This window comes from Lactuca virosa, chromosome 2 (assembly GCF_052849685.1).
Source record: "Lactuca virosa cultivar CGN04683 chromosome 2, Lactuca_virosa_CGN04683_v6, whole genome shotgun sequence".
Taxonomy (NCBI): domain Eukaryota; kingdom Viridiplantae; phylum Streptophyta; class Magnoliopsida; order Asterales; family Asteraceae; genus Lactuca; species Lactuca virosa.
This window is the reverse complement of record NC_136427.1, coordinates 255,281,239-255,307,674: the sequence shown is the minus strand read 5'-3', so window position 1 is coordinate 255,307,674 and position 26,436 is coordinate 255,281,239. Positions and strand designations below refer to the sequence as shown.

General features: G+C 38.8%; 2 protein-coding genes across 9 annotated transcripts; both read left to right on the top strand.

Annotated features, from left to right (window-relative positions):
* Window positions 1–9,622: 9,622 nt before the first annotated feature.
* LOC145158413 (uncharacterized) lies at window positions 9,623–14,663 on the top strand. The gene is made up of 7 exons (XM_079077318.1): window positions 9,623–9,906; window positions 10,004–10,058; window positions 10,139–10,489; window positions 12,772–13,082; window positions 13,726–13,863; window positions 13,922–14,195; window positions 14,307–14,663. Exons 1-7 carry the CDS (start codon window positions 9,623–9,625, stop codon window positions 14,661–14,663), a joined length of 1,770 nt encoding a protein of 589 aa, XP_078933444.1.
* A 2,841-nt stretch (window positions 14,664–17,504) lies between these two features.
* Window positions 17,505–24,885, top strand: LOC145160812 (uncharacterized). Of its 8 annotated transcripts, XM_079080154.1 has the most exons (9): window positions 17,505–17,727; window positions 17,802–17,878; window positions 18,076–18,221; window positions 18,337–19,574; window positions 19,835–20,968; window positions 21,053–22,204; window positions 22,281–22,746; window positions 22,819–24,106; window positions 24,202–24,885. In XM_079080154.1, the coding sequence occupies exons 7-9, from the start codon at window positions 22,409–22,411 to the stop codon at window positions 24,613–24,615; spliced, it is 2,040 nt and encodes a 679-aa protein (XP_078936280.1). In that variant the 5' UTR covers window positions 17,505–17,727; window positions 17,802–17,878; window positions 18,076–18,221; window positions 18,337–19,574; window positions 19,835–20,968; window positions 21,053–22,204; window positions 22,281–22,408; the 3' UTR covers window positions 24,616–24,885. The 8 variants fall into 8 exon arrangements, with proteins under 8 accessions (XP_078936280.1, XP_078936279.1, XP_078936278.1 ...); XM_079080153.1 differs by having other exon boundaries at window positions 18,076–19,574; XM_079080152.1 differs by having other exon boundaries at window positions 17,802–18,221.
* The last annotated feature ends 1,551 nt before the right edge of the window (window positions 24,886–26,436 follow it).

Here is a 26,436-nt window from a genome sequence, read left to right as displayed (position 1 = left end):
GAGCAGCAGACAACCTTTGAGACGCTCAGGAAACGGCTGTGCGAGGCGCCGATTCTCACCCTGCCAGAGGGAGTACATGACTTTGTAGTCTACTGTGACGCTTCGATCACAGGTATGGGAGCAGTGTTGATGCAGCGGGGGCATGTGATAGCTTATGCCTCGAGACAGTTGAAGCCTCACGAGGCTAACTACCCGACACATGATTTGGAGTTGGGGGCTGTAGTGTTCGCCCTCAAGATTTGGCGGAATTACCTCTATGGGGTCCGGTGTACTATTTACACGGACCACAAGAGTTTGAGGTACCTCATGGATCAACCGAATTTGAACATGAGACAACGTCGGTGGTTAGACGTGGTAAAGGATTACGATTGTGAGATCCTCTACCACCCGGGCAAGGCAAACGTAGTGGCCGACGCCCTGAGCCGTAAGGCGGTAGCGGCTCCGATTTGAGATATCTGCTTGAGGATGACAGTGATTACTCCAATGTTGGAGAAGATTAGGGAGGCGCAGGTTGAGGGCCTGAAGGAGAAGCGCCATAAGTACGAAAGGATAGTGGGTCGAGTGGCTTCGTTTGATTATGACAGCCGGGGATTATTGACCCTGCATGGGAGGGTCTGGGTACCGTAATGGGGCGGAGTACGACAGGTGTTGATGGATGAGGCTCACAAGTCTTGGTTCTCCATCCATCCAGGGGCGACGAAGATGTACAGAGATCTTCGACCCGATTACTGGTGGCCCTGCATGAAGCGGGACGTAGCTTGGTATGTGAAGAGATGCCTGGCCTGCAGGAAGGTCAAGGCAGAGCACCAGAGTCCCCACGGCAAGATGCAGCCGTTAGACATTCCTGTGTGGAAATGGGAGGACATCACTATGGACTTCATTACGAAGCTTCCCAGGACCACACGTGGGGTGGATTCGATATGGGTTATCGTGGATCGGTTGACCAAGAGCGCCCATTTTATACCGATCCAGGAGAGCATCTCGGCCGAGAAGTTGGCCGAGATTTATGTGCGAGAGGTAGTGGCACGACATAGAGTGCCTGTCTCGGTGGTGTCAGACCGAGATGTCCGGTTTACTTCCAGATTTTGGAAGCGGTTTCATGACGAGATGGGTACTCGTCTCCATTTCAGCACCGCTTTCCACCCTCAGACGGATGGACAGAGCGAGAGGACGATTCAGACTCTCGAGGACATGCTTCGGGCATTTGTGCTAGATTTCGGTGGCAGTTGGGATACGTATCTTCCGTTAGCGGAATTTTCGTATAACAACAGCTATCATTCCAGTATAGACCGACCTCCCTTCGATATGCTCTATGGGAGGAAGTGCAGGACCCCAATCTGTTGGGGTGAGGTTGGTCAGAGAGTCATGGGGAGTACGGAGGTAGTACTCAAGACCACGGAGCGAATTCAGCAAGTCCGGAGCAGGCTCCAGACTGCTCAGAGTCGGCAAAAGAGTTACGCCGACAAGCGGCGTTCGGACTTGGAGTTTCAGGTGGGCGATATGGTCCTCCTGAAAGGGTCACCCTGGAAGGGTGTTATCAGATTTCGGAAACGGGGCAAGCTGGGCCCCAGGTTCATTGGTCCGTTTAGGGTTTTGGCCCGGGTGGGTCGGGTTGCTTATCGGTTAGATCTTCCAGCAGAGCTAATCCAGATCCACAACACGTTCCATGTTTCTCAGTTACGGAAGTGCTTGGTGGATGATTCAGCAGTAGTACCCCTAGAGGACATTCAGGTTGACAATAGCCTAAACTATATCGAGAGACCAATGGCGATTTTAGATCGCAAGGTGAAGGAGTTGAGGAACAAGAGAGTAGAGTTAGTGAAGGTGCAGTGACAGCACCGGAAGGGTTCAGAGTGGACATGGGAGCCCGAGGAGGAGATGAGGGAACACTACCCGGAGTTGTTTTCAGATTCAGCAGACTTCGAGGACGAAGTCTAAGACAAGTGGGGGAGAATTGTAAAGCCCCATTCCTGATACGAAAGTAATTCTATAAATGTTCATTTTATAAGAGCTACTCGACGAGTTGGTACCCCTAACTCGTCGATTAGGTGCGAGCTGGACCGCGGGGTTTAAGTGGACTACTCGACGAGTCGGAAATGGACTCGGCGAGTAGGTCCATCAGGAGGAAACCCTAATCCTTAGGGTTTGCACCCTATTTAAGCATCATTATGAGTCCTCACCCCAGCCTCCATCACCTCCACAGTCCATTCTCGAAACCCTAGCAACCATTGAGTGTCTTAAAGCCTTTCTTGCCATTTTTGTGTGATTTGAAGTTAGGAGAAGGAAGAGATCCATTGGTGATTCAAGAAGAGGCAGAAGATCCAGAGTTTTATTTGCATTTCAGAGCTCTTGAAGGTATAAAGTTTGTACCTTGGCTTATTTTCACTTAGATCTTCTTGAAAGCTTGTTTGTTGCCACTTTTGGGGTCCTTTCCAAGATAATTTCGGGTAGAGAGCTTTTGGGACTATAAGGACTTTAGATCTAGGCACTCTTGAGCTCCAGAAGCTCAAAGTTACCACCTTTATTCAGCCAATAAACCATTCTATGGCCTAGACTCTCATTTCTAGCTTGTTTTGGGTGATTTAGCTTCATAGAACCATGCATGCACGTAAAGTTAGCAACTTTACATGTTGGTCTAGCCTAAGGAGTCCAGATCTATGAATTGGAGGCAGTGGAATCACCTAGGAACAACTGTATAGTCTGAACATGCAATGGACTCGCCGAGTCATTCTTGGGACTCGACGAGTCGGATCGATGTCCCCAAACCCTTCTTCGATTATGAGTGATACCACTGAGTTAAGGAGATGACTCAGCGAGTTGGACAGGAGTGAGACTCGGAAACAAAAAGAACTCGACGAGCCCAAGGTGAGACTCGACGAGTAGAATCGAGATGTCCCGATGTTATGACCGTTTAAACTCGACGAGTCGGTAGAGGGACTCGGCGAGTTGGGTTGACTGAGAGTTGACTTTGACCTTAGCGTTGACTTTGATCAGAAGGGTAAAATGGTCATTTTACCCTAAGAGTGATTATCAGTTTTTGATTAAGTGTTGTTATGGAATTATAGCCGGAGAGTCGCCGGAGCAGCAGATAGGAATCCCTCGCCCAGTTTTTCAGCAGTCAGCCATACGAGGTGAGTTTCCTTCCAGTAGGAACGGGTCTACGGCCACAATGCCGGCTCGTTTAGATGATAGTAGTTCCGGACTTCGGTCCGATGCCAGACGGGGCCCGATGCAGTAGTATGTATGCTTGATTTCTTCGTGATTCATGCATGTTTGTGATATGTGTTATATGATCCGGACTTCGGTCCGATGACGGGCAAGCCTGATGCAGTGTGTGATTATGCTATACGTCCATGTTATGTTATGTTCAATTTATTCTGGACTTCGATCTGATGCCGGGCGGGGCCCGATGCAGTGGGCGGGGCCCAAGTTATTCTGTACTTCGGTCCGATGTCGGGCGGAGCCCGATGCAGTGGGCGGGGGCCAGATTATGCCGGACTTCGGTCCGATGCCGGGCGGGGCCCGATGCAGTGGGCAAGGCCCAATATGTGTTATTTGTGTTATTGTATGGTATGTGGTAGTTTGGGGGATCTCACTAAGCTTTGTGCTTACAGTTTTCAGTTTTGGTTACAGGTCCTTCCACTAGCAAAGGGAAGGGCTCGGGTTGATCGCATGGCACACACCACAGTCACAGCCTGGGAGTTCACTCTGATAATTTGATATGAGATTTTGATTTGAGACAAATACTATGATGTTTTATGATACATGATTATGATTTTGGATGGTTGATGGTTTTAATAATGTTTTAAAAACGAAATTTTTGGGTTGTATTTTTGGGATGTTTCAAGTTGGTATCAGAGCCTTGGTTTGAGGGATCCCGGCACACTTTCGAGTGTGTCTGAACTCAAACTAAGGAATTGGTATAGAAATTTTCAAAAAGAAAATCATTTTTACAAAAAGGATTTTGAAAAATAGAAAATAACTTTGAAAAGAGAAAAGGGTGTGGTGCATGCAATCAGCCGAACTCAAGTAAGTACTCCCAAATTACCCATACAAGATTGTGTTATGTTATGATTATCATATTTATTAGAACAACATGCTAGATTAGGAATAAGGATCTAGGAAGGATGCCTTATGTGCATGTTATATGTGTTCAGCTTTATGAGAACTGCATGCTAGTACAGATTAGTCAGTATGATAGCCAGACTAGTAGATGCTTGATTATGTGTACTCGATGCTCGAATGCTGCTTGCTTTGTGCTTTTAGGAGTCTTAGTTATCTTTTACTAACCAGTAAACGAATATGTTACGTTGCATATTGCAAGGATTAAATAATTTCAGAAGGTTAGGTCTAGTGCTATTGCGTAGCTCTTGTTTGAGTCCAACCGTTGTAGAGTAGGATCTCTCATTCGAAGAATTATCTAGTCTGAGTAATATGTAATAGTATTCGCGAGCTAGTTAGGGGAAGAAAGCAGGGACTTCTTATGCAGCTGATGGCGGAGAGTGAGTTGGTGATTACCCTAGGGCAAGCCTAGGATGAGAGTAGCAGAGACCAGTGGCAGTAGAAGGGACTTGGTGGAGTCAAGGCAGTTCTTGAGGAAAGTACGGATAAATGTGGAAGGTAGTATGGGCCTGTACTACTGAAAGCAGAGGATCCGTACTCGAATCAAGGAAGGCTAAGATAAGACCAGGGAACTTGTAGTATGAGTGATCCCTCCAGTTATATTAGTATTCTGACGCTTGTTATGATGTGTTTACACAATGGTGGTTTTACGCCCTAGACCAGCAGTTGGTAGTTCAGGTGCAGGAGAGGGATCGGGCTCTGGCTATGGAGCCGGGCAGTTAGATGAGCAGACCAGGGAGTTCATCTCCTTGGAGGTCACACGCAACATACTAGACCAGACTCCTGTGATTTTTGGATCGGTCAAGGAGGGTATCCTAGAGCTTCTGGATGAGAAGCTGGGCGCGTTCCGTACTGAGTTAGCGGCCATGATGGGATCGCGCACATTGACGTTCAGGGAGTTCAGAGCTTGTGGAGCTCTTGACTACCATGGGGATCGGGACCCCATTGCGAGTACCAGGTGGTTGGTGGATGTCGCCAATGCGTTCCGCACCAGAAGATGTCCCAAGGGGGACAATGTCAGATTAGCATCTTGTCTTCTGAAGGACAGGGCACGAGATTGGTGGGAGGAGGTCGGGAGAGCTATTGGAGATGACACTGTGTTAGATGCTATGACCTGGAGTGATTTCACGACCAGGTTCAGAGCCGAGTTCGCACCTGTTATTGAGGTGCAACAGCTTGCTAGAGAGTTTCAGGACCTCCAGCAGACGACAGAGACTGTGGCAGAGATTACCGCCAAGTTCAGGGAGAGGGCCCTCCTCGTTCCGCAGTATGTGGCGGACGAGGAGATGAAGAAGGCCCGATATCATGAGATGTTCCGGAGTGATATCCGCCAGTTTGTGAGCCGCTCCAGCTGCAAGATGCTGGAGGACATGAGTGTATGACACCATGCCTTATCTTTGACCGTTAAATATTATTTAATTCATGCCCATATCTAAAAGCATGCCCAATTCTTAGATGATGAGCACAAAATCATATGAAGATCTGGAAATTGAAGAACACAAAATCATATATGAAGAATACATATGAAGATCTGGCCAACAAAAACGAAGAACACAAATAAAGATCTGGACAAAAAAATGAAAAACACCTATGAAGATCTGGAAAATGAATACAAATACTTGCCAATATCTTAAATCGATCGACATGTATTTAGTTTTGGAAAACAAATAACGCATATGAAGATGATGAAAAACACGAGATGTAATAAAACATGATTTTCGTTAAAGATCGCTATGCAAAAAATTAGGACTTCGAGGGTGTTTGGCAGTGCTTTGAGTTTTGGCTTTTCATTTTTCTAAAAAAGTAAAAAATGTGGAAGATCTTTGATAAGTATAAAAGTTCTTTTTAAAACAATTTTTTTTGACAAGAATAAAAAAGTGGTTTTTCAAAAGTCATGAAAACATGTCTTTTTATGACTTTTTGACTTTTGCATTTTAAAAGTCTTAAAAACCAAACCAAATACATTTTAAAAACCTTCTTTTACAAAAAATAAAATTGTGACTTTTGACTTTTGCCATTTAAAAGTTTTAAAAACCAAACCGAACACATTTTAAAAACTTTCTTTTAGAAAAAATACTTTTACAAAAATTCATTTTATAAAGAGGAGTTTTAAGTTTAAAAAGTAATCCCAAACACACCGTGAAAATGATGAATATCTGGAGTTTAGATGAAAGACAAAGAAAACTCATGTTGATAAATTAAAAAGTGAATAAAAACTAAGAAAATCAAGAAAATGTAAATCGGCAAATAAATTGCGTGTTCGAGAAAACTAGTCGTAATATACTAATATATTATTAGTGGTTAGAAGCTGGAAAATATAGTTTTTACTTGTATATGGGTATTCGGTAAAAATAGTTGGAAACATTTAAAACACGTAAAATTACATAAACACACTTACCTAAAATAAGTCATGGAGGTAACTTTTTTATTTAAAGTTTTTTGTTTTAGCTAAAAGATAGAAAATCTTACTGTATAATTTTTTTTTTAAAAAATTTTCAAACTTTTTCTTAAAAACTAAAAATTAGAAGCTTCCAAAAGATACATGTCCAAAGAATAAAAGAATTTAATAATATATATTTTTTAATTTATAAAAATTTAATAAAATGAATAAAGGGTCAACAATGATAGTGTGAGACCAAATGTGTTCTTAAGTTTAATAATACGAATAGTTTTACTTATAATTAATTCAAAATTGCGTAACAAATTAAGAAATTCAAGTCAACTTTTTTTTTCGGCTTTGCATTTATTTTGGTGTTCAAATCATCAATGAAACAATATTTAAAAGAAAATGTTAAATCGTATCATCTAAAGCGTTCACATCAACTCGTCTTAGAACCTACGTGAGTTGTCAATCGTGAAACATTATCAATGTTTTAGGAGTATCAAGGTTTGAACCGTAGACCTCTTAAGTTTGCTCTTTTAACCACCACTCCCACCATGGTAGGAAACCATGTTTATCCGTCAAAAGTCATAGAAATAGTCAAATTCACAGGTAAAAGCTTACTTTAATGGTTCAAAATAGATGAAAATTTGATCATTCAATGATATTAACCCCTCGTTATATGATTTGATGTTTTTGAGTAATTGATATTGATATTTTCTTAAATAATTAAACATCATTTGGTAAAGAATGTGGACCATACATCACAATAATTAATTTTGTTTCTAGTCATGTCTAATATTCAATACATATCGATTGAAGGCAAACGGGCAACAAGCTGCGCCGCTAGCCCTTTTTGGATGGTAAAACCAATTCTTTTGAAAACTACATTTGTGGATCTAGGAGATATGACATTAGAATGCATGACCCGTTGGACTCTATTGAGGAGCTCCACCGCCTCTGGTGCGAGAAAACCAAATGTATCGAATGAAAAAGGTACAAACACATGTTGATTTTCTATACATGCATTCTCGTGTTTTACCACTTTGCACGCAGCGGCTTTCAAAGCGGCATGCCCAGCTGTGAAACCCCCGCTCCCCAAACCAATGAGAGGAGAGACCCGAGTAAGATCCACGCACGCATGCTTCCTTCCTATCCATCCAAAGACCAAAATGCCAGCCGGTCTAAGTGTGAACCTTTCATCCTGCGGGTCCGTCAAAAAGTTCACCGGCGCTTCTTTCTTCACAAAAAGTTCACCTGCATATATATAGAACACATCGAAACACAACACACACACACATATAATGCACTTCCTCCCCCACCTTAGCCGGATTATTAATTAGCAAAAGAGAACATGTGGTTATTAGTCATAGTTCTAAGTTCTAACCCTAAAGTTGACAGAAGAAGCAACGTCATTTATCATAAATCTTTCACAAATTAACTTGGATTAATTTAATTAGGATTAATCTGCTCATATATAAAATGAAGTGAAGCAAACAAAGAACAAAAATATCGTTAAATAGGAATTAGACGGACTTGTCTAACTCTTTTATAAAGTATAATGAAGAAAATCAACAAGCATTTTGTCTATAGGTATGATTCAAGTCTATATTGGAACATATCTGAAAGGTAGGTTAAGAAAAATTAATAAATATAAAACAAAAGATCCGTAAACAGAAGCTGCAACTTTTATAATAGTTATATATCTATTTTTTTTAATGTGTTTAACAAAATTTCAAGAACGAATATTATGATTGTCACTGAAGTCTACATCTCATTGTGATTGATGTTTCGGAGTCATGATAATAGTATTTTTAAAAATAATTTAACATCAATTGGTAAAGATATTGTACCTTACGTAACCATATGGTATACATCATAATAATTATACATACATAGAATGCACTCACTATTATTGTCTATTGAGCCATAATAACACACCCCTACCTCAACCATTAATAATTTGCAAAAGCTAGCATATGGTTATTAGTCGTATATTGTTGATGATTTTAGTATCATCATGTCATTTTATGTAATTGGAACTAACATATGAGCTAAGAGACTTCATAATTTGTACTCTAATATATGTACGGGTTTGTGTGGAGTGCACGCATGTATAAGATCCATGGTTGCAAAAATCGTGATTAATCAGCGATTAATCGTGGATTAATCGTTTGGCGTTCTCCAACCGTCGAGGATTAGGGTATTAATAGGAAATTTATGATTAATCGGTCTTGGCGGGATTAATCGGTCAACAAAAGTCAAAAAAAGTCAAATAAGGTCAAAAAAAAATTCAAAAAATCAATTTTTTTTACTACAAAATTTCACATATTATACCAAAATGTTCATATTTTTGTATTTTCAAAATTTCAAATTACAAATTTTCTTATTTTTTAATTTTAAAGTACTTGTTTTTCTTAAGATATATTAATATTTGATTAATTTTAATATTTTATTAATAATCTATGGTCCTCGATTAATCTCCGATTAATCCCCGCCAAGACCGATTAATCCCTTAACACCAGTCGACCGTCGAGCTACCGTCGAACGATTTTTACAACCTTGATAAGATCGAATTAGAAGCCGGTTCGACGACAAGTCGGGGGGTCCGGGGGCAGCACCCCTGGGTCCGGGGTTTCCAAAGGGGCAGCGCCCCTAGCGGGGTCCAAGGGGCATATGGGAACATAGTGGGAAAAACGAATTCTTGTGGGTGATTATGGTAAAACTGACAAAATTCGTCAGTTTTGGAAACCCTAAATCCTTATTAAATTTCGGATTTCTTGACTTGCTTCCAAAGCAACCCATGACGGCCAACCCTGAGAGGCGAACCCTAATCTCGTCTATTATATAAACAACTCTTCTCTTTAAGAAGAGACACACGATTATTAACTCTCTTTTTCTTCAAACGAACATAGAATCCTTCTAGAAATTTGGCTTACGACTTCTGTGCCTAGATTCGTAAGTGTCCTCTTCGATTATCCTAGGCTGAATTTCTTGCAACCCAAGCATAGGGTAGAAATATCAGTTCGGAAAGTGTTCACACGATCCAAGGGGTATCCAGATCTCCAACATAAACCCAAATTCCTCCAACAAGCAAACTGATATTTGCTGTTTCTAGAGATGGGAGAATCAATCCGCGAGATGACCATGAAGTTTGCAAAGCTGGAGAAGTTCGAAGGCGTCGATTTCAGACGTTGGAAGAAGAAGATGAACGTCATGCTGACTACTCTGAAAGCAACATACGTGCTGACTACTCCAAGACCACCGGAGGTTAAGGAAGGTGCTATTGAGACAATTGAAGAGATAAGGAGGAGACAGAAGTGGGACAACGATGATTACATCTGCAAAGTTCACATTCTGAACGATATGTCTGATGCTCTATTTGATATCCATAGTGAAGCCTTGTGTGCCAAAGAGTTGTAGGACATCCTTGAACTGAAATACATCATTGAGGACGCTTCTAGCAATAAGTTTCTGGTCAGTGATTTTAATAATTTTAAGATGGACGATTCAAGACATGTCACAGAACAATACAATAAGCTTTTTGGCATATATTGTCAGTTTAAACTGCACCATATGAATATGGATGAATCCATTGTTGTGTCAAGCATCATTGACAAACTTCCTCCATCCTAGAAAGATTTCAAACATAACTTAGAACATCAAAAGGAGGAACTTTCTTTGGTTCAACTTGCTAGTCACATTCGTATTGAAGAATCTCTTCGTGCGAAGGAAAGTGAAAAATATGATAAAGCCAAAGGAAAAGTTGAATTTGGGCAGCCCTCGGTTCATATGGTTGAAAACAAACCAAGAAATAAGAACCACAAAGGACATGGAAAACGTAAGCAGGAACATGTTCGAAGCAACTCCAACAAAAAGAAAAAGGATATGGTTTGTTGGAGGTGCAACCAGGTTGGGCATTGTAAGCGTGATTGTCGTGTGAACTTAGGCAACAATGGTGTTGGAAGCAGTGGAGCCAATGGAAAGGTGAACGGGTCTTAGGCCCATTTTAAATGGGGATGATGATGTTGCTTGGTGAAACGAAACGGGGGCAACAAACCATGTATGCAAGGATAAACGAATGTTTGAAACAATAACTTCTCTTGAAGATGGGTCAATGTTGAAAATGGGAGATGATTCTTTCATTCCTATTTGAGGTGTTGGTGTTGTGTTTCTTGAATTTACTTCTGGAAAGACAATTAGGCTTTTTGATGTTTTGTTTGTTCCTAAGATTCGCAAGAATCTTGTTAGGTCTAGTTGTTTGAATTCTGATGATTTTAAACAAGTTATTGAGTCGGATAAGTTCATCTTATCTAAGGGTGGAATGTTTGTTGGCTTTGGATATTTGAATAATATAATGTTTCTGTAACGCCCCATTCCTGGTACGAAAGTAATTCTCTAAATGTTCATTTTATAAGAGCTACTCGACGAGTTGGTAGCCCTAACTCGTCGAGTAGGTGCGAGCTGGACCGCGGGGTTTAAGTGGACTACTCGACGAGTCGGAAATGGACTCGGCGAGTAGGTCCATCAGGAGGAAACCCTAATCCTTAGGGTTTGCACCCTATTTAAGCATCATTATGAGTCCTCACCCCAGCCTCCATCACCTCCACAGTCCATTCTCGAAACCCTAGCAACCATTGAGTGTCTTAAAGCCTTTCTTGCCATTTTTGTGTGATTTGAAGTTAGGAGAAGGAAGAGATCCATTGGTGATTCAAGAAGAGGCAGAAGATCCAGAGTTTTATTTGCATTTTAGAGCTCTTGAAGGTATAAAGTTTGTACCTTGGCTTATTTTCACTTAGATCTTCTTGAAAGCTTGTTTGTTGCCACTTTTGGGGTCCTTTCCAAGATAATTTCGGGTAGAGAGCTTTTGGGACTATAAGGACTTTAGATCTAGGCACTCTTGAGCTCCGGAAGCTCAAAGTTACCACCTTTATTCAGCCAAGATCCCATTCTATGCCCAAGACTCTCATTACTAGCTTGTTTTGGGTGATTTAGCTTCATAGCACCATGCATGCACGTAAATTTAGCAACTTTACATGTTATTCTAGCCTAATGAGTCCAGATCTATGAATTGGAGGCAGTGGAATCACCTAGGAACAACTGTATAGTCTGAACATGCAATGGACTCGCCGAGTTGTTCTTGGGACTCGACGAGTCGGATCGATGTCCCCAAACCCTTCTTCGATTATGAGTGATACCACTGAGTTAAGGAGATGACTCAGCGAGTTGGACAGGAGTGAGACTCGGAAACAAAAAGAACTCGATGAGCCCAAGGTGAGACTCGACGAGTAGAATCGAGATGTCCCGATGTTATGACCGTGTAAACTCGACGAGTCGGTAGAAGGACTCGGCGAGTTGGGTTGACTGAGAGTTGACTTTGACCTTAGCGTTGACTTTGATCAGAAGGGTAAAATGGTCATTTTACCCTAAGAGTGATTATCAGTTTTTGATTAAGTGTTGTTATGGAATTATAGCCGGAGAGTCGCCGGAGCAGCAAATAGGAATCCCTCGCCCAGTTTTTCAGCAGTCAGCCATACGAGGTGAGTTTTCTTCCAGTAGGAACGGGTCTACGGCCACAATGTCGGCCCGTTTAGATGATAGTAGTTCCGGACTTCGGTCTGATGTCGGACGGGGCCCGATGCAGTAGTATGTATGCTTGATGTCTTCGTGATTCATGCATGTTTGTGATATGTGTTATATGATCTGGACTTCGGTCCGATGTCGTGCAAGCCCGATGCAGTATGTGATTATGCTATATGTCCATGTTGTGTTATGTTCAGTTTATTCCGGACTTCGGTCTGATGCCAGGCGGGGCCCGATGCAGTGGGCGGGGCCCCAGTTATTCCGGACTTCGGTACGATGCCGGGAGGGGCCTGATGTAGTGGGCGGGGCCCAGATTATGCTGGACTTCGGTCCGATGCCGGGCGGGGCCCGATGCAGTGGGCAAGGCCCAGTATGTGTTATTTGTGTTGTTGTATGGTATGTGGTAGTTTGGGGGAGCTCACTAAGCTTTGTGCTTACAGTTTTCAGTTTTGGTTACAGGTACTTCCACTAGCAAAGGGAAGGGCTCGGGTTGATCGCATGGCACACACCACAGCCACAGCCTGGGAGTTTCACTATGATAATTTGATATGAGATTTTGATTTAAGACAGATACTATGATGTTTTATGATACATGATTATGATTTTACTGATGATTTTGGATGGTTGATGGTTTTAATAATGTTTTAAAAACGAAATTTTTGGGTTGTATTTTTGGGATGTTTCAGTTTCGTTTGAATATTGTTGACAAATTATTACCTGTTCAAAATTTTGCATTTTTATCTTCTGCTTCTTATGTTGATAAATCTATGCTTTGGCATGTAAGATTAGGTCATGTCAACTTTAGAAGGATGCATGAGATGTCAAAAGATGGAATAATTCCATCCTTTGATATGACTTCTGATAAATGTAAAACATGCATGCTTCAAAAAGTGACAAAACAGCCCTTTCCTAGTGTCACTAGAAATTCAGCTGTTTTGGAACTCGTACACAGTGACCTGTGTGATTTTCACTCCACTCCTTCTTTGGGAAATAAAAAGTATGTAGTCACATTTCTTGATGATTGCACTTGGTTTTGCTATGTGTATTTGTTACATTCTAAGGACGAAGCCTTAGACAAATTCAAAATATACAAAAACGAGGTGGAATTGCAATTGGAAAATCTGGTTAAATGTCTTAGGACTGATAGGGGAGATGAATATATGGATCCCATATACTTCCAGTCAGTGGGTATTATTCATGATACCACAACACCTTACACACCCCAACAAAATGGTATTATTGAACTCAAAAATTGAGTTTTAAAGGAAATGATAAACTCGATGTTGTCATTCTCGGGATTGAGTGATGGATTCTGGGGAGAGGCCATGTTAACGGCCTGCTATTTATTAAATAGGGTTCCAAATAAAAGGAACAAAATAGTCCCATATGAACTTTGGTTCAAGAAAAAGCCGAATCTGAGTTATTTTCGGGTTTGGGGATGTCGGGCAGTTGTAAAACTCACCGAGCCCAAATTTTTTTTTGGGAGAACGTGGAATTGATTGTATATTCATCGGATATGTTGAACATTCCAAGGCATGTAGGTTTTATGTAATAGAACCTAATGATTCGGTTTCTATTAACACCGTTATCGAATCACGAGATGCAATTTTTGATGAGATGCGTTTTTCATTGATTCAAAGGCCTAAGGATCTGACTTTTGGTACTAATAAAGTGCAAAGTTCAGAAATTCAATATGGTGGTAATATGCAAGAACCACAAGAGTTTTGTAGAAGCAAAAGAGGCCAAATTGCAAAAAAATTCGGATCCGACTTCCAACTGTATTTTGGTGGAAGGTTCAAGGGATGAAATTAATCTTGAATACTCTTATTGCTATAGTATTGAAGATGATCCTAATACATATCAAGAGGCCATGGAGTCTCGCAATAGTGCCTTTTGGAAGGAAGCAATTGATGATGAAATGTCATCAGTTCTTGAGAACACCACATGCGTGTTGTCTGATTTGCCTCCAGATTCTAAACCACTTGGTTGCAAATGGATTTCCAAAAAGAAAATTAATGTTAATGGGACTACTGACAAATTCAAAGTCCGGTTAGTCATTCAAGGTTTTAGACAAAAACCCGGTGTTGACTATTTTGATATGTATGCTCCGGTTACACATATTTCTACTATTAGATTGTTGATTACCTTGGCAAGTATCCACAATCTGGTTATTCACCAAATGGATGTGAAAATATCTTTTTTAAATGGTGCTCGTGACAAGGAAGTTTACATGAAACAACCAGAAGGTTTCATTATGCCTAGTAAAGAGCATATGGTTTGTAAACTTGTCAAATCTTTGTATGGGCTGAAACAAGCGCTTAAACAATGGCATAAAAAGTTTGATGAGGTTATTTTGTCTTCTGGTTTCAAGACAAACCAATGTGAAAAATGTGTTTATAGTAGATTTGATGATGCTACTAGAGCTGGAGTAATCATTTGCTTATATGTAGATGATATGCTGATTTTTGGTATCGATCAAAATCAGGCAGATGAAACAAACAAATTGTTATCATCTAAGTTATCCATGAAAGATTTGGGAGAGGCTGGCGTAATTCTTGGAATAATACTAAAAGGATGAACAAAGTTTTGGTAATGACTCAAATTCATTATATTGAGAAAATTCTCAAGCGGTTTAATTTTACCGATTGTTCTCCTGTGAGTACTCCCATGGATCCAAGTGTGAAATTAATGCCAAATAATGGCGTTCCTATTTCACAATTGAAATACTCTAAGGCTATTGGTAGCTTGATGTATGCCATGACAAGTACCAGACTTGATATTGCTTTTGTTGTGGGAAAGTTGAGCAGGTACACTAGTAATCCTAGTGCTCAACATTGGAAAGTAGTGAATAGAGTGTTTAAGTATCTCAAAAGAACCATGGATTATGGTTTAAGTTACTTGGGGAGTCCTTCGGTTTTAGAAGGTCATTTGGATGTAAGTTGGATAACCAACATGGAGGACCATTCCTTAACTTCTGGTTGGGTATTCTTGTTTGGGGGAGGTGTCATTTATTGGGCTTCCAAGAAGCATTCTTGCATTACAAACTCAACAATGGAATCTGAGTTTGTTGCGTTAGCAGCTGCTGGTAAAGAAGCAGAATGGATAAGGAATTTAGTCTATGGGATTCCTTTGTGGTCTAAACCGATATCACCTATTTCTATCCTTTGTGATAGTACAACTGCTTTGGCTAAGGCATACAGCCAGGTTTATAATGGCAAGTCTAGACACCTAGGTGTTAGACATAGTATAATTAGAGAACTAATCATGAACGGTGTGATTTCGGTTGAGTTTGTGAAATTGCAACAAAATTTGGCAGATCACTTGACTAAAGGTCTGACAAGAGACTTAGTGCACACGTTTGTGATCGGGATGGGATTACAGTCCATTTAATTCTGTAATCACGAGACACCCAATTCCCTCCTAATATAATGTTAGGAGTTGAATTCAATGTGGAAAGCTCAAAGTTAAAGATTGGAACACATGAAGTATTCATCCTAGGTATGTGTTCGGTTCTGCAAGTTAGCCAGGTTGAAGTTTAACTTCTTAATAATTCCTTTGATAAATGTATGTGCAGATACATGGAAATGAGTTACCTACGTGATTGTGAAGTGTAGCCGCATTTCAAGAGGTTGTGGACTTGACCTTGATACGATCATGAGAGGATTGGGACACACGGCTTTATAATAGTGTCAAGTTGTATTTTGCTAGAAATTCAATAAATTAGAATGTATTTTACTTTCTGGTATTCAAATGGGTTGATGAGTTTAATTCTTAGAACACCCTGATTCTCGAGTATTTGCAAGTGTATGATACTAAGTGGAAATTCAATCGTTTCGATAATTTCATTATATACTAGTTTGGTTTGTTTTGATAAGGTTATGTTTGTTCAAGGGTTACACTAAAATGGGGGAGGATTGATGGTGATTTTAGTGTCACCATGTCATCTTATGTAATTGGAACTAACATGTGAGCTAAGGGGCTTCATAATTTGTACTCTAATATATGTACGAGTTTGTGTGGAGTGCACGCATGTATAGATCAAATTAGAAGTCGGTTCGACGACAAGTCGGGGGTCCGGGGACAACACTCCTAGGTCCGGGGTTTCCAAAGTGGGCAACGCCCCTTTGACGGGATCTTGGGGCTGCGTCACTAGCGGGTTCCAAGGGGTATATAGGAACATAATGGGAAAAACGAATTCTTGATGGTGATTATGGTAAAACTGACGAAATTCGTCAATTTTGGAAACCCTAAATCCTCATTAAATTCCGGATTTCCTGATTTGCTTCCAAAGCAACCCATGACGGCCAACCCTAAGAGGCAAACCCTAATCTCGTATATTATATAAATGACTCTTCTCATTGAGAAGAGACACACGGTTATTAGCTCTATTTTTCTTCAAACGAACATAGAATCCTCCTAGTAATTTGGCTTACGACTTTTGTGCCTAGATTCGTAAGTGTCATCTTCGATTATCCTAGGCTAAATTTCTTGCAACCCAGGCATAGGGTAGAAATATCAGTTCGGGAAGTGTTCACACGATCCAAGGGGTATCCAGATCTCCCATATAAACCCTAATTCCTCCAACATAGTTTTGTATCAAAAGTTCACAAGGAAGCAATCTTATTATCATGGATTTTTCTTAGCAAACTTATGTATGATATAGTTTTCAAATTGAATCAATTTAATTTGAATTATTCGGTAAATACAAATACAAAGTAAAGCAAATTATGTACAGATAATATAAATACATGGGAAATAGACATTTTTGGTATAACTCTTTAAAAGTGCTTACAATAAGAAAAGCAAACTATAAAAGTATTTACAAAGAGCTTTTTACAAAACATAACTACTCTAAAAGCTCTTGAAGACACTCCCAGTTAGAGTAGTTTTGGAGACTTCTAATTTTTTAGTTTACTTTTCTTCTACAATTTGTTAATTAGAACAAATCAATGTATTAGGTGTTTTTGTCTCTTGAGCTTTGTCCGAGAATCGAGAGAACAATTTCTTGGATTATCTTAAATCCAATTTTGTATAACATCAATGTTGAAATTACAGATTTCGGAAGAAATATTTACACGAACCTATAAAGCTATGGGGTGTGGAGGAGGGGTGCATTGTCGTGTGTTGATGCCAAACTGCAGTACTTGCCATAAATCATTCGGACAAAAGGCCGCGTTTATTTACCACTTAATGCCTCTTAATAAGAGGCACATCATTTTTTTTTTTTTAGAACGGCAAATCTACACTACTCCTAATACGACCTATGTCTCCAATGAGACTTGAACCCTTAACCTCTGGAAGGGAGGACAACATCCGGTACCGCTGGGCTAGAAGCCCTTTGGTTAATAAGAGGCACATCTGAATCTATTCAGAGTGTTTGTTTGCCACTTAATAAATCATCTTAGTTGTAAAAAGACATCTTACCGAATCAGATTTCAAAACCCATTTGAACAAAAAAATAAGAGATGCTTCCTATTTTGTCCATTGGTTCTCTCTCTCGCCTCTCAAGATCTCTGTGCCTTTAGAATCGACTTTCCCCTTCTCCACATCGTCTCTCCCCGGCCTCCACTCCGGTCGTTGCCACCATCCACTAAATCACCTCCGACTAGCGCCATCCTCTAGCCATTCGTCGGCGACACCAGGTAAACTTTTTTGCCCTAACTTTTTCTGATTGGAGAATGAGAAGTCTAATTCAAGCATGGAATACAAGGAACAGGTGATTCGCCATCCACTCCGATCATTAGACTTCTCACAGCACCACCGCCCCCATCGTCGACCTCGCACGCCCACCAAGTTTGTTTTCTTTGATTTTCCTAAAATTTATTGTTGTGAAATCTGTTCTTGAAGTTTAGGAGTTCCTTTGCCTATGATTCCTTCGAGTGTGTAATTTGTGATTTTGGTGTGTGTAATTCATTTTGTTGAAGTTAAATATGTTATGTGAAATCTGTTCTTGAAGTCTTGGTTAGTTGAAGTTATTTAAGCTCAAATAGGTTTTTGAGTTGCTGGATTCAAAAACTTCAAGGCTATGTCCGTTGATGGCTGATTTGGTGACTCCTTGGCTGCTGCTCTGTTATTTGGAATCAATGTAGTTTTGATCAAATTGAGGTGTTTTCTGGTCACCATTTGATGATTTCAGGTATGTATTAACAAGAGTGGTACCAAATGGAAAACAAGATCATGTCAGGAAGAAGATAATTGATTGCTGAAGTTATATATATATGTAGTCTTTTGACTGTTGATCATGTTAACAGGAAGTGGATTGCTCTCCAATCAAGTTTAATAGCTGAAAATTGTTGTCAAAAGTTTGAAACTCGATTGAATGTATGTATGTTTAGCATGTAATTATGTAAATAAATAATTTTTTTCTAGCAATTGATTTTGATTTTGGAATTTTTATAATTAGTGATATCCTATCCTAATAAATAAGTACTTTTATTGACACGTGTCATTCTCTAAGGCTCCTCCAATCGATTTTTCCCGCTCATACTTTTACAAACTGATATACCTATATTGCCCTTTTACTCATTAAACTGCGTTAAATTCGGCCTTGATTTGGTTCTGATTTTCTGCAATCCTTTTTAAATGGAGAATGCATTCTTATCGGTTCTACAACTTCTATATGTTCATTGGTACCCCTGAGTTACAGTCTATCTACCCCGATTTCGCTTTCTTGCTTTTGGAAACCGAATCAATTTTTAAAATTGACAATTCCTTTTATCAAAAAATGTTCTTCTAAAGATGCAAAACCCGTCAAAAGCGAAGCAGTCGACGACAACAATGACAAAATCGTTTCTCAAAATCCACCTTGCATTGCAAATCGTTTTCTCAAAATCCATGTTAAGTGTTCATCAATCCTCATTCCATATACATCTATTTAATGAATTTGTTTATTGTGAATATAAAGTAAAAAGCGTGTGTAGCAAATTGAAAACTCCTCTCGCTTTAGACATCATCGCTATATAGTTTTCAAGGTATGTATTGCCTTATTATTCAATCTTATTTGTCTATTAAATCCCAATGTCACTGTAGTTTATTTGTATATAATTGATTCTTTCAATAAGTATTTAACTTTTGTATGCACATAAAGTGTTCGATGAAATGCACACATAAATTTTTTATTTTTTATTTTTTTTCTTTTTTAAAGTTAAGGGAAGCAGGTATTCCACTCCATAAAGGAATCTATATTCATGTATTAATCTTGATTGCAATTATGATATCTTGGCTTGATAATGTTTGTCATTAGGTTCAATGTGTGTATATCTATGTGTACAGTTGTGTGTGGTTGTGGATGTATGTTTGTGCTTTGGTAACTTTCTTTCTACACCTAATCACACAAATTTATATTTATTTCATTTATACTATGACTGATATGTTAGGAATCTTTATTATTTGTGCCCCTAGATGTTTCTGTTTATACATGAGGAAGAAGAGTACGTTATTGTTGGTTTTGGTTGCAGGCCTCCGCAAGACAAGTAACAAGAGTAGTCTGGTACTTCCAAAATGTTCCTTATTATGACACTTTACTTCGGAAAACTATTCATATAACACTATACTTTTGATTTTTATCTTATTAGGACATTATACATTGATTGTTAAACATAAAATATGTTTCTTAGTAAGCTCCAGTATTAGGTTCTTAATTTCTTATGTTGGATATATATATATATATATATATATATATATATATATATATATATATATATATATATATATATTCTTTTTAAATTTTGCTCGACTTTTGTTTTGTAGTACAGGGTAACATCTAAGGGCTCAAATAATTAGAATGATGGAAAGCACTCTCAAGCCGCATCTAATATGACCCCAATTGAAGCTCAAGGACGATTTTGAAACGGTTGAAGAAGATCAGGTTAGTGGTCATTTTCAAATTTTGTCAAACTCCAACAACCAAGACTACTGCTTGTAGGGGAAAGACTATTGATGTGTCCAAGAAGCAATAAGTTTATATTTGTTTTTGTGAACACCTTAAAATTGTTATTTGCATCAGGTTTAGAAAATTATGGCCAAGTTATTTTATGGTTGTACTTTTTCGGATGTAGAAAAGTTTTTTTTTACATTAAAAAGTGATGTAGCTTTTGCTTTATGGAGCCATATGGGTATTGTGGAAAGAACAATTCATTATAGACTTCACTCTTTATAACTCTATTTTTATGATTTTAGGTACCAAAGTAAAAGGGATAAAGGTAGAGAGGCCAACTACCAACTGTAAATTTTATAAGCTTAGATATGAGTAAATTAACAAGTCAAAATATGATATTATTAATGTTTGACCTGCCCTATTGTTCTTACTAAACTTTATGAATAAAGGATATGTAAATATAATTATAAAGGCTATATAGTTTGGTTGTATAAAAAAAAGAGAATAATCCGGTTAATATTTCTTTTTGCCAAATTATTTAACTTAGTTATGAATATGTTTAATGCTTATAGTGAAATTACTATTCAAGAATGAACTTTGTGTATTGTTGCGTACTTCTCGATGGAAAAAAAATCTAACCACATTTATTATTAAAAATTGGGCTAATGGCACAAAAACCCTCAAATTTGCACAAAATTGACGGATTTGCCCAAAGTTCAAATTTAGGTCCATTTTTGCCTTAAACTTGCATTTAATGTGTCGTTTTTGCCAAGTAGCCGGTTTCACTTTAATCAACCGGTTACCACTTGCTTAGGTGGAAGGCTAATTAACGTCGTTTGGAAAAATCTCCAATTCCGTTACATACGTTAAACTGTCGCATCTCATCTCCCTCTATAACCCGATCACTCATCACCTTTTCCCATTTCATCGACTGTGTACACAGAGAAAAAAAAGGGTTTTCTTGGAGACGATTAGGTTAAAAGTGTTCTTCAACATTTATTCGAAAGGTAAGGTTTTTACAGGTTGACTGAAATTACGTTTACATTTAACATTTCTTGAAATGTGTTCCTAAAGTTAGTGTGTTGATGCAGGAAGGTGTAATGGCTTCATCAGACGATGGGTACGCTGACCCCTTTGCTGGCATACATGAGCCATTTGCTGGCTTGAGTGAAATGGATTTTGAACTCCACGGTATTTACATGGACCACGAACCAGAGGAAGAATTTGTGTCCTCACTTGATAAATGTAAGGATATATTCCTAAATGTTCTATTAAGTGATGAAAACCTATGAAATTCTAGTATGGCAGATGAAATCAGAGCACAAGTGTACCATGCTACCGATTGGCAGAGTGATGAAGATGAACAGGAGGTATTGAAAAACAACTATAGAATTCATGACCCAACCATCAAGTGGGACAAGATGGTACCAAAGCTTGGTGACATCTTTGAATCCCCTACCTAACTGAAGTTTTGTGTCACCAATTATGCAGTCTCACATGGCTATAGAATATACTTTGAAAAATGTGATAGTAAAAGAATTGTAGCTAGATGTGGCAATAGGAAGGAAGAGAATAAATGCTCTTTCAGAATTTATGCTGCATGGATGTACAAAGAAAGATCTTTTCAGATCAAAGCTATGAATGGTGACCATAAATGTTCTAGGCAGTTTAAGTTTGGATCCATTGTGTCCCCTGAATGGATTGGAAGACATTATGTGACTGAAATTGCAAATAAGCCAAAGATGAAACTTCAGGAAATGATTGATGACATCAGACAAAGGTATAGGTGTGTGGTATCTATATGATAGGTTAGAAGGGCAAGGAAATGGGCCAAAAATTTAATAGAAGGTAAACTCACTGAGCATTATGCAAGGATATGGGATTATGCCCATGAATTGTTAAGGTCAAACCCGGGGTCCACATGTCAAGTTGGTGTAACAACCAATCCAGATGGAAAGAATTATTTTCACAGGTTTTACATTTGTTTCAAAGCACTAAGTGTTAGCTGGAAAAGAGAATGTAGGAGAGTAATTGGGCTTGATGGGTGCTTTCTAAAGGGGCAGGTGAAGGGTGAATTGCTAACAGCCATTGGTAGAGATGCCAACAACCGGGTTTATCCAATTGCTTGGGCTGTTGTTGATGTGGAAAATAAGTCCAACTGGACTTGGTTCCTTGAGCTACTCAGTGGTGATCTAGACCTTATTGATGGAAGGGGCTTGGTAGTTATATCAGATCAACATAAAGTAAGTTTCTTTATAACATATTAATCCTTTTCAAATTACTTATAAATACTTACATGTATGCTGGTTTTTGTATTAGGTTTGTTGCAATCTGTTAAAGATATATTGCCACATGTGGAGCACAGGCAATGTGCCCGACACATATATGCAAATTTTAGAAAAGCTTACACTGGGTTGGAGTTCAAGAAGCTGTTTTGGGCTGCAGCTATGAGCTGTGTGGAAGGTGATTTCAAGAGACATATGGACAAAATTAAAAAGCTCAATCCTGGTGCATATGATCATCTAATGTCCAAAGAACCCGAAACATGGTGTAGAGCTTACATGAGTACAGGGTATGCATGTGAGGCAGTGGAGAATGGTATATCAGAGTGCTTCAACTCCATCATTGTGGATGCTAGGAAAAAACCATTGATCACAATGCTTGAAGAAATAAGGATATACATTATGGATAGGTTTGCTCACATGATTGAGGAAAGCACTAAATGGAATACCCGTATATGTCCAGCAGTGTTAAAGAAGATGAAGCTTTTTGGGAAGAACATGAGGTAACACTTTAACATGTAACTTTTCTTTTAATTTCATTAGGTAACACTTTAACATGTAACTTGTGGATGCAGGTTTTGGTTAATAATTCATAGTCAACAACATGTGTTTGAAGCAAGGAGAGGATGTGATAGCTACATGGTGGATTTAGATGGAAGGCATTGTACCTGCAGGTTATGGGATCTGGCTAGGATCCCATGTGTTCATGCCATTGCAACTATCAACTATATCCATCAAACACCTGATGAGTATATTGATGACATGTTTTCCAAGGAACAATTCCTTAAGTGTTACTCTGCTAACATTAGTCCAGTAAATGGTTCAAATCTATGGCCTCAAACTGAATTCATAAAGCCATTGCCACCAGTGTCAAAGAGAATGCCTGGTAGGCCAAAGGTCAATAGAAGGAGACATGTAACTGGAAATGATGGAAGAGTACACACCCCAAGAACTGTAAGGTGTGGTAAGTGCTTTGAGTATGGCCATAACCAGAAGGGATGCAAGAATGCAACCAGGGAACCTGTCCCTATGCCACCAAAGAAGAAAGGAAGGCCAAGGAAGGAACAATGTGAACCCAGTCAAGCAGCATGTGATAGGTCTGAGAGGCAGGAACTTGTCCCTATGCCACCAAAGAAGAAAGGAAGGCCTAGGAAGGAACAATTTGAACCCAGTCAAGCATCATATGATAGGTCTGAGAGGCAGGAAGCAGTTCCTATGCCACCAAAGAAGAAAGGAAGGCCAAGGAAAAAGGTCCAATCTGACCCAAATCAAGCATCAGGTTCTAAATCTGTTAAAAGCAAAAAGAAGTTGGGGATAAAAAAAGGTGGTGGCATTGTGGAAGATAGAGTTCTACTTGATGAACATGATGGTTTAGATGGTCATGTTGAAGGTAGGGGATGTGAGGAACAAGTGAAAGATTTGTTTGACAAAGAAGATATTGATGATGACAGTTTGGTTGATATGATGTGCACTTTTGAAGCTTCTCTTAGCCAATCAAAGGATAATTATCAGAAAGGTGATGGATTCCAAGATGCAATGGATGCTATTATTCAAAGTATTCTTCATGCTAATGATGACAGAGGTGTTGAGGATGTTGAACCTGACCTGACAAAAACACTTGATGAGGTTGAAGATGCAATGGATGCTATTCTTAAAGGTATTGATCAAAAAAGTCAATCTGAGAATGAGGATAATCCTGAACCTGAATTCACTGAAGGAAATGCAAGTGATGTTCTCCCAGAGATGGTGATGCTAGATCTAGAAAGTGTAGCAGACCTACTTGGGGCAGGATATAGCATGGCTGAAATAGAGAGCTTGAGAGGGTTCAAAGTTGAATTGGATGATATGCCAACAGTTGAGATGGTTAGTTTGACATCATCATTTTATAATTGCTAACATTAGTAACAAACATGTTTATATATTTTATTAATAAGTATTCTTCAAATTTTAATTAACAGGATGTGAATGAAGTTGAGGATATTCCATATGTTGATGGTGTGATGGAAGGTAATGAAGATGATGGTCTTATAAATGAGGGTGTGGAGGAAAATGAGGGTGATGGTGAGGGTGATGATGCTGATGAAGTAGCAGGTGAGGGTGATGGTGATGGTGCTGGTGAGGGTGATGGAGAGGGTGATGGTGCTGGTGAGGATGATGGAGAGGGTGATGGTGATATTGAGGATGAAGGTGATGGTGCTGGTGAGGATGGTGCAGCAGATATGGAGGGAAATGATGCTGATGATGAAGGGCATGTACCACCTAGAAGGACAAGAAAGCCCTCAGAAAGGGTCATCCTGCAAAAGCTAAAGAAACCTTGTTTTGACAAAGATGGAAGGGGTTCCACATCTAGCTATCCAGTAGATTTGGAGTAGTTACCTAGGTATATGGGGGCAAAAGTGGGGATGGTATCATTGGGCAATTGTATAGGTAGCCCTTTTTGGTTATTTTTTGATATACACCCACTACTTGCAGCATACATCCATTTGTTTAGTGTTACATTATGGCTTGCCTTTTTTGGGTGATTTTTAGGCTTTTGGGTTCATGTTTTGGTATACAAAATGGATGGCTGCTACATGCTAGTAAAACTTATGTAATGGATGCTTTATATTAAGGTTTATAATGGATGCCCCCTATTATGGTAACCATGATGTTTTTATTTTATTTTCTAGTACATGTTAAGCATTAACAATGTACTTTCATTAGTGCAATTCCTTTTATGCAAGTTAGTATAATTCCATTCATGCAAAGTTTACTTTCATTGTGAATGTAACCGAGGGTATTTTAGTACAATTCCATTCATGCAATGTACTTTCATTGTGCAATTCCATTCATGCAATTCCATTAGTGCAATTCCATTCATGCAATGTACTTTCATTCATGTAATTCCATTAATACAATTAGTGCAATTCCATTCATGCAATTCCATTAATACCATTAGTGCAACATTCAGCCGTATGCAAAGTGAGATAGCAATTAACTACCATTAATAACATTACCATAAATACCCTTAATACATTAGTGCAATTCCATTCATGCAAAGTTTACTTTCATTGTGAATGTAACCAAGGGTATTTTAGTACAATTCCTTTTATGCAATGTACTTTCATTGTACTTCCATTCATGCAACATATACATGAGATAGCAATTAACTACCATTAGTAACATTACCATTAATACCCTTAATACATTACAAACATGTAACATTCAGCCGTTCAAAAAAAACATTACAAAGATGTAACAATTCTTGATTATGCTTAATATATTACTAATACAGGAAAAACCAACAAAACTATATCTTAATAACCACTATTCCTAGCATCAGCGATATAACCACTAACAACCCTATGATCACTTCTAACAATGGCTTGATCTCCTCTGTATGACACATCTCCATATTTTGACCTAGTTCTTCATCCGCCCATTTGAAAAAACCACAGTTGCCTCCTTCTACCTACAACAAAAAAAAAAATTAGGATTCTATTACATACGTTCCTCTTTGGGAAGTTAGAGCAGCCCTAAAATTTTAGGGAGAAATTAGTACAAAAATAAATAGATTTTTACCTGATAATTAGGGCAGCCCCAAAATTTTCGTCCTGGGTTATCAGGTGTTCGTGAGACTGATACACCACAAACATCACCACAGTCGCATCTTATTACCTTCTTGTTCCTCATTCTTGTACCACCATTAAAGCTTGATCTTGAAGACAAAGTTGTCATTTTTCCGTTGTAGTCTGTAACTAACTGTGGGGGTCAAAGGGATCAATTGCACACGAGGATGTCTGTGAATGAGTTATTAAATGATAAATGCCAAGTATCTTCAAGTGGTAACCGATTGATTAAAGGGAAACCAGCTACTTGGCAAAAACGACACATTAAATGCAAGTTTAAGGCAAAAATGGACCTAAATTTGAACTTTGGGCAAATCCGTCAATTTTATGCAAATTTGAGGGTTTTTGTGCCATTAGCCCTTAAAAATTTTGTGGTTAAAGTGTAGTACACAATCATAAACTAACAAAACATTACATTACCATACTATTTAATTTTAAGCAAAACAATGTTGTTTCGTGGTTGATTATCTATGTTTTTTTCCTCAATTTTCTCAACTTTGTATTTTATTATACAACATAATCATTTTATTATTAATCTAGACAAAACGAACATTGCTCATATCTTCAAAACATATTTCAAAATTA

What these genes read in the sequence shown, in the direction of transcription:
- LOC145158413 (XM_079077318.1), top strand. Translation starts at nt 9,623, where the DNA reads ATGGGAGAATCAATCCGCGAGATGACCATGAAGTTTGCAAAGCTGGAG. An exon ending in GCAGTGGAGCCAATGGAAAG is followed by an intron (nt 10,490 to 12,771) that starts GTGAACGGGTCT and finishes GGGATGTTTCAG; the next exon opens with TTTCGTTTGAATATTGTTGA. An exon ending in ATTTTGATATGTATGCTCCG is followed by an intron (nt 14,196 to 14,306) that starts GTTACACATATT and finishes GCTCGTGACAAG; the next exon opens with GAAGTTTACATGAAACAACC.
- LOC145160812 (XM_079080154.1), top strand. Translation starts at nt 22,409, where the DNA reads ATGAGCTGTGTGGAAGGTGATTTCAAGAGACATATGGACAAAATTAAA. An exon ending in CTTTTTGGGAAGAACATGAG is followed by an intron (nt 22,747 to 22,818) that starts GTAACACTTTAA and finishes TTGTGGATGCAG; the next exon opens with GTTTTGGTTAATAATTCATA. An exon ending in ATATGCCAACAGTTGAGATG is followed by an intron (nt 24,107 to 24,201) that starts GTTAGTTTGACA and finishes TTTAATTAACAG; the next exon opens with GATGTGAATGAAGTTGAGGA.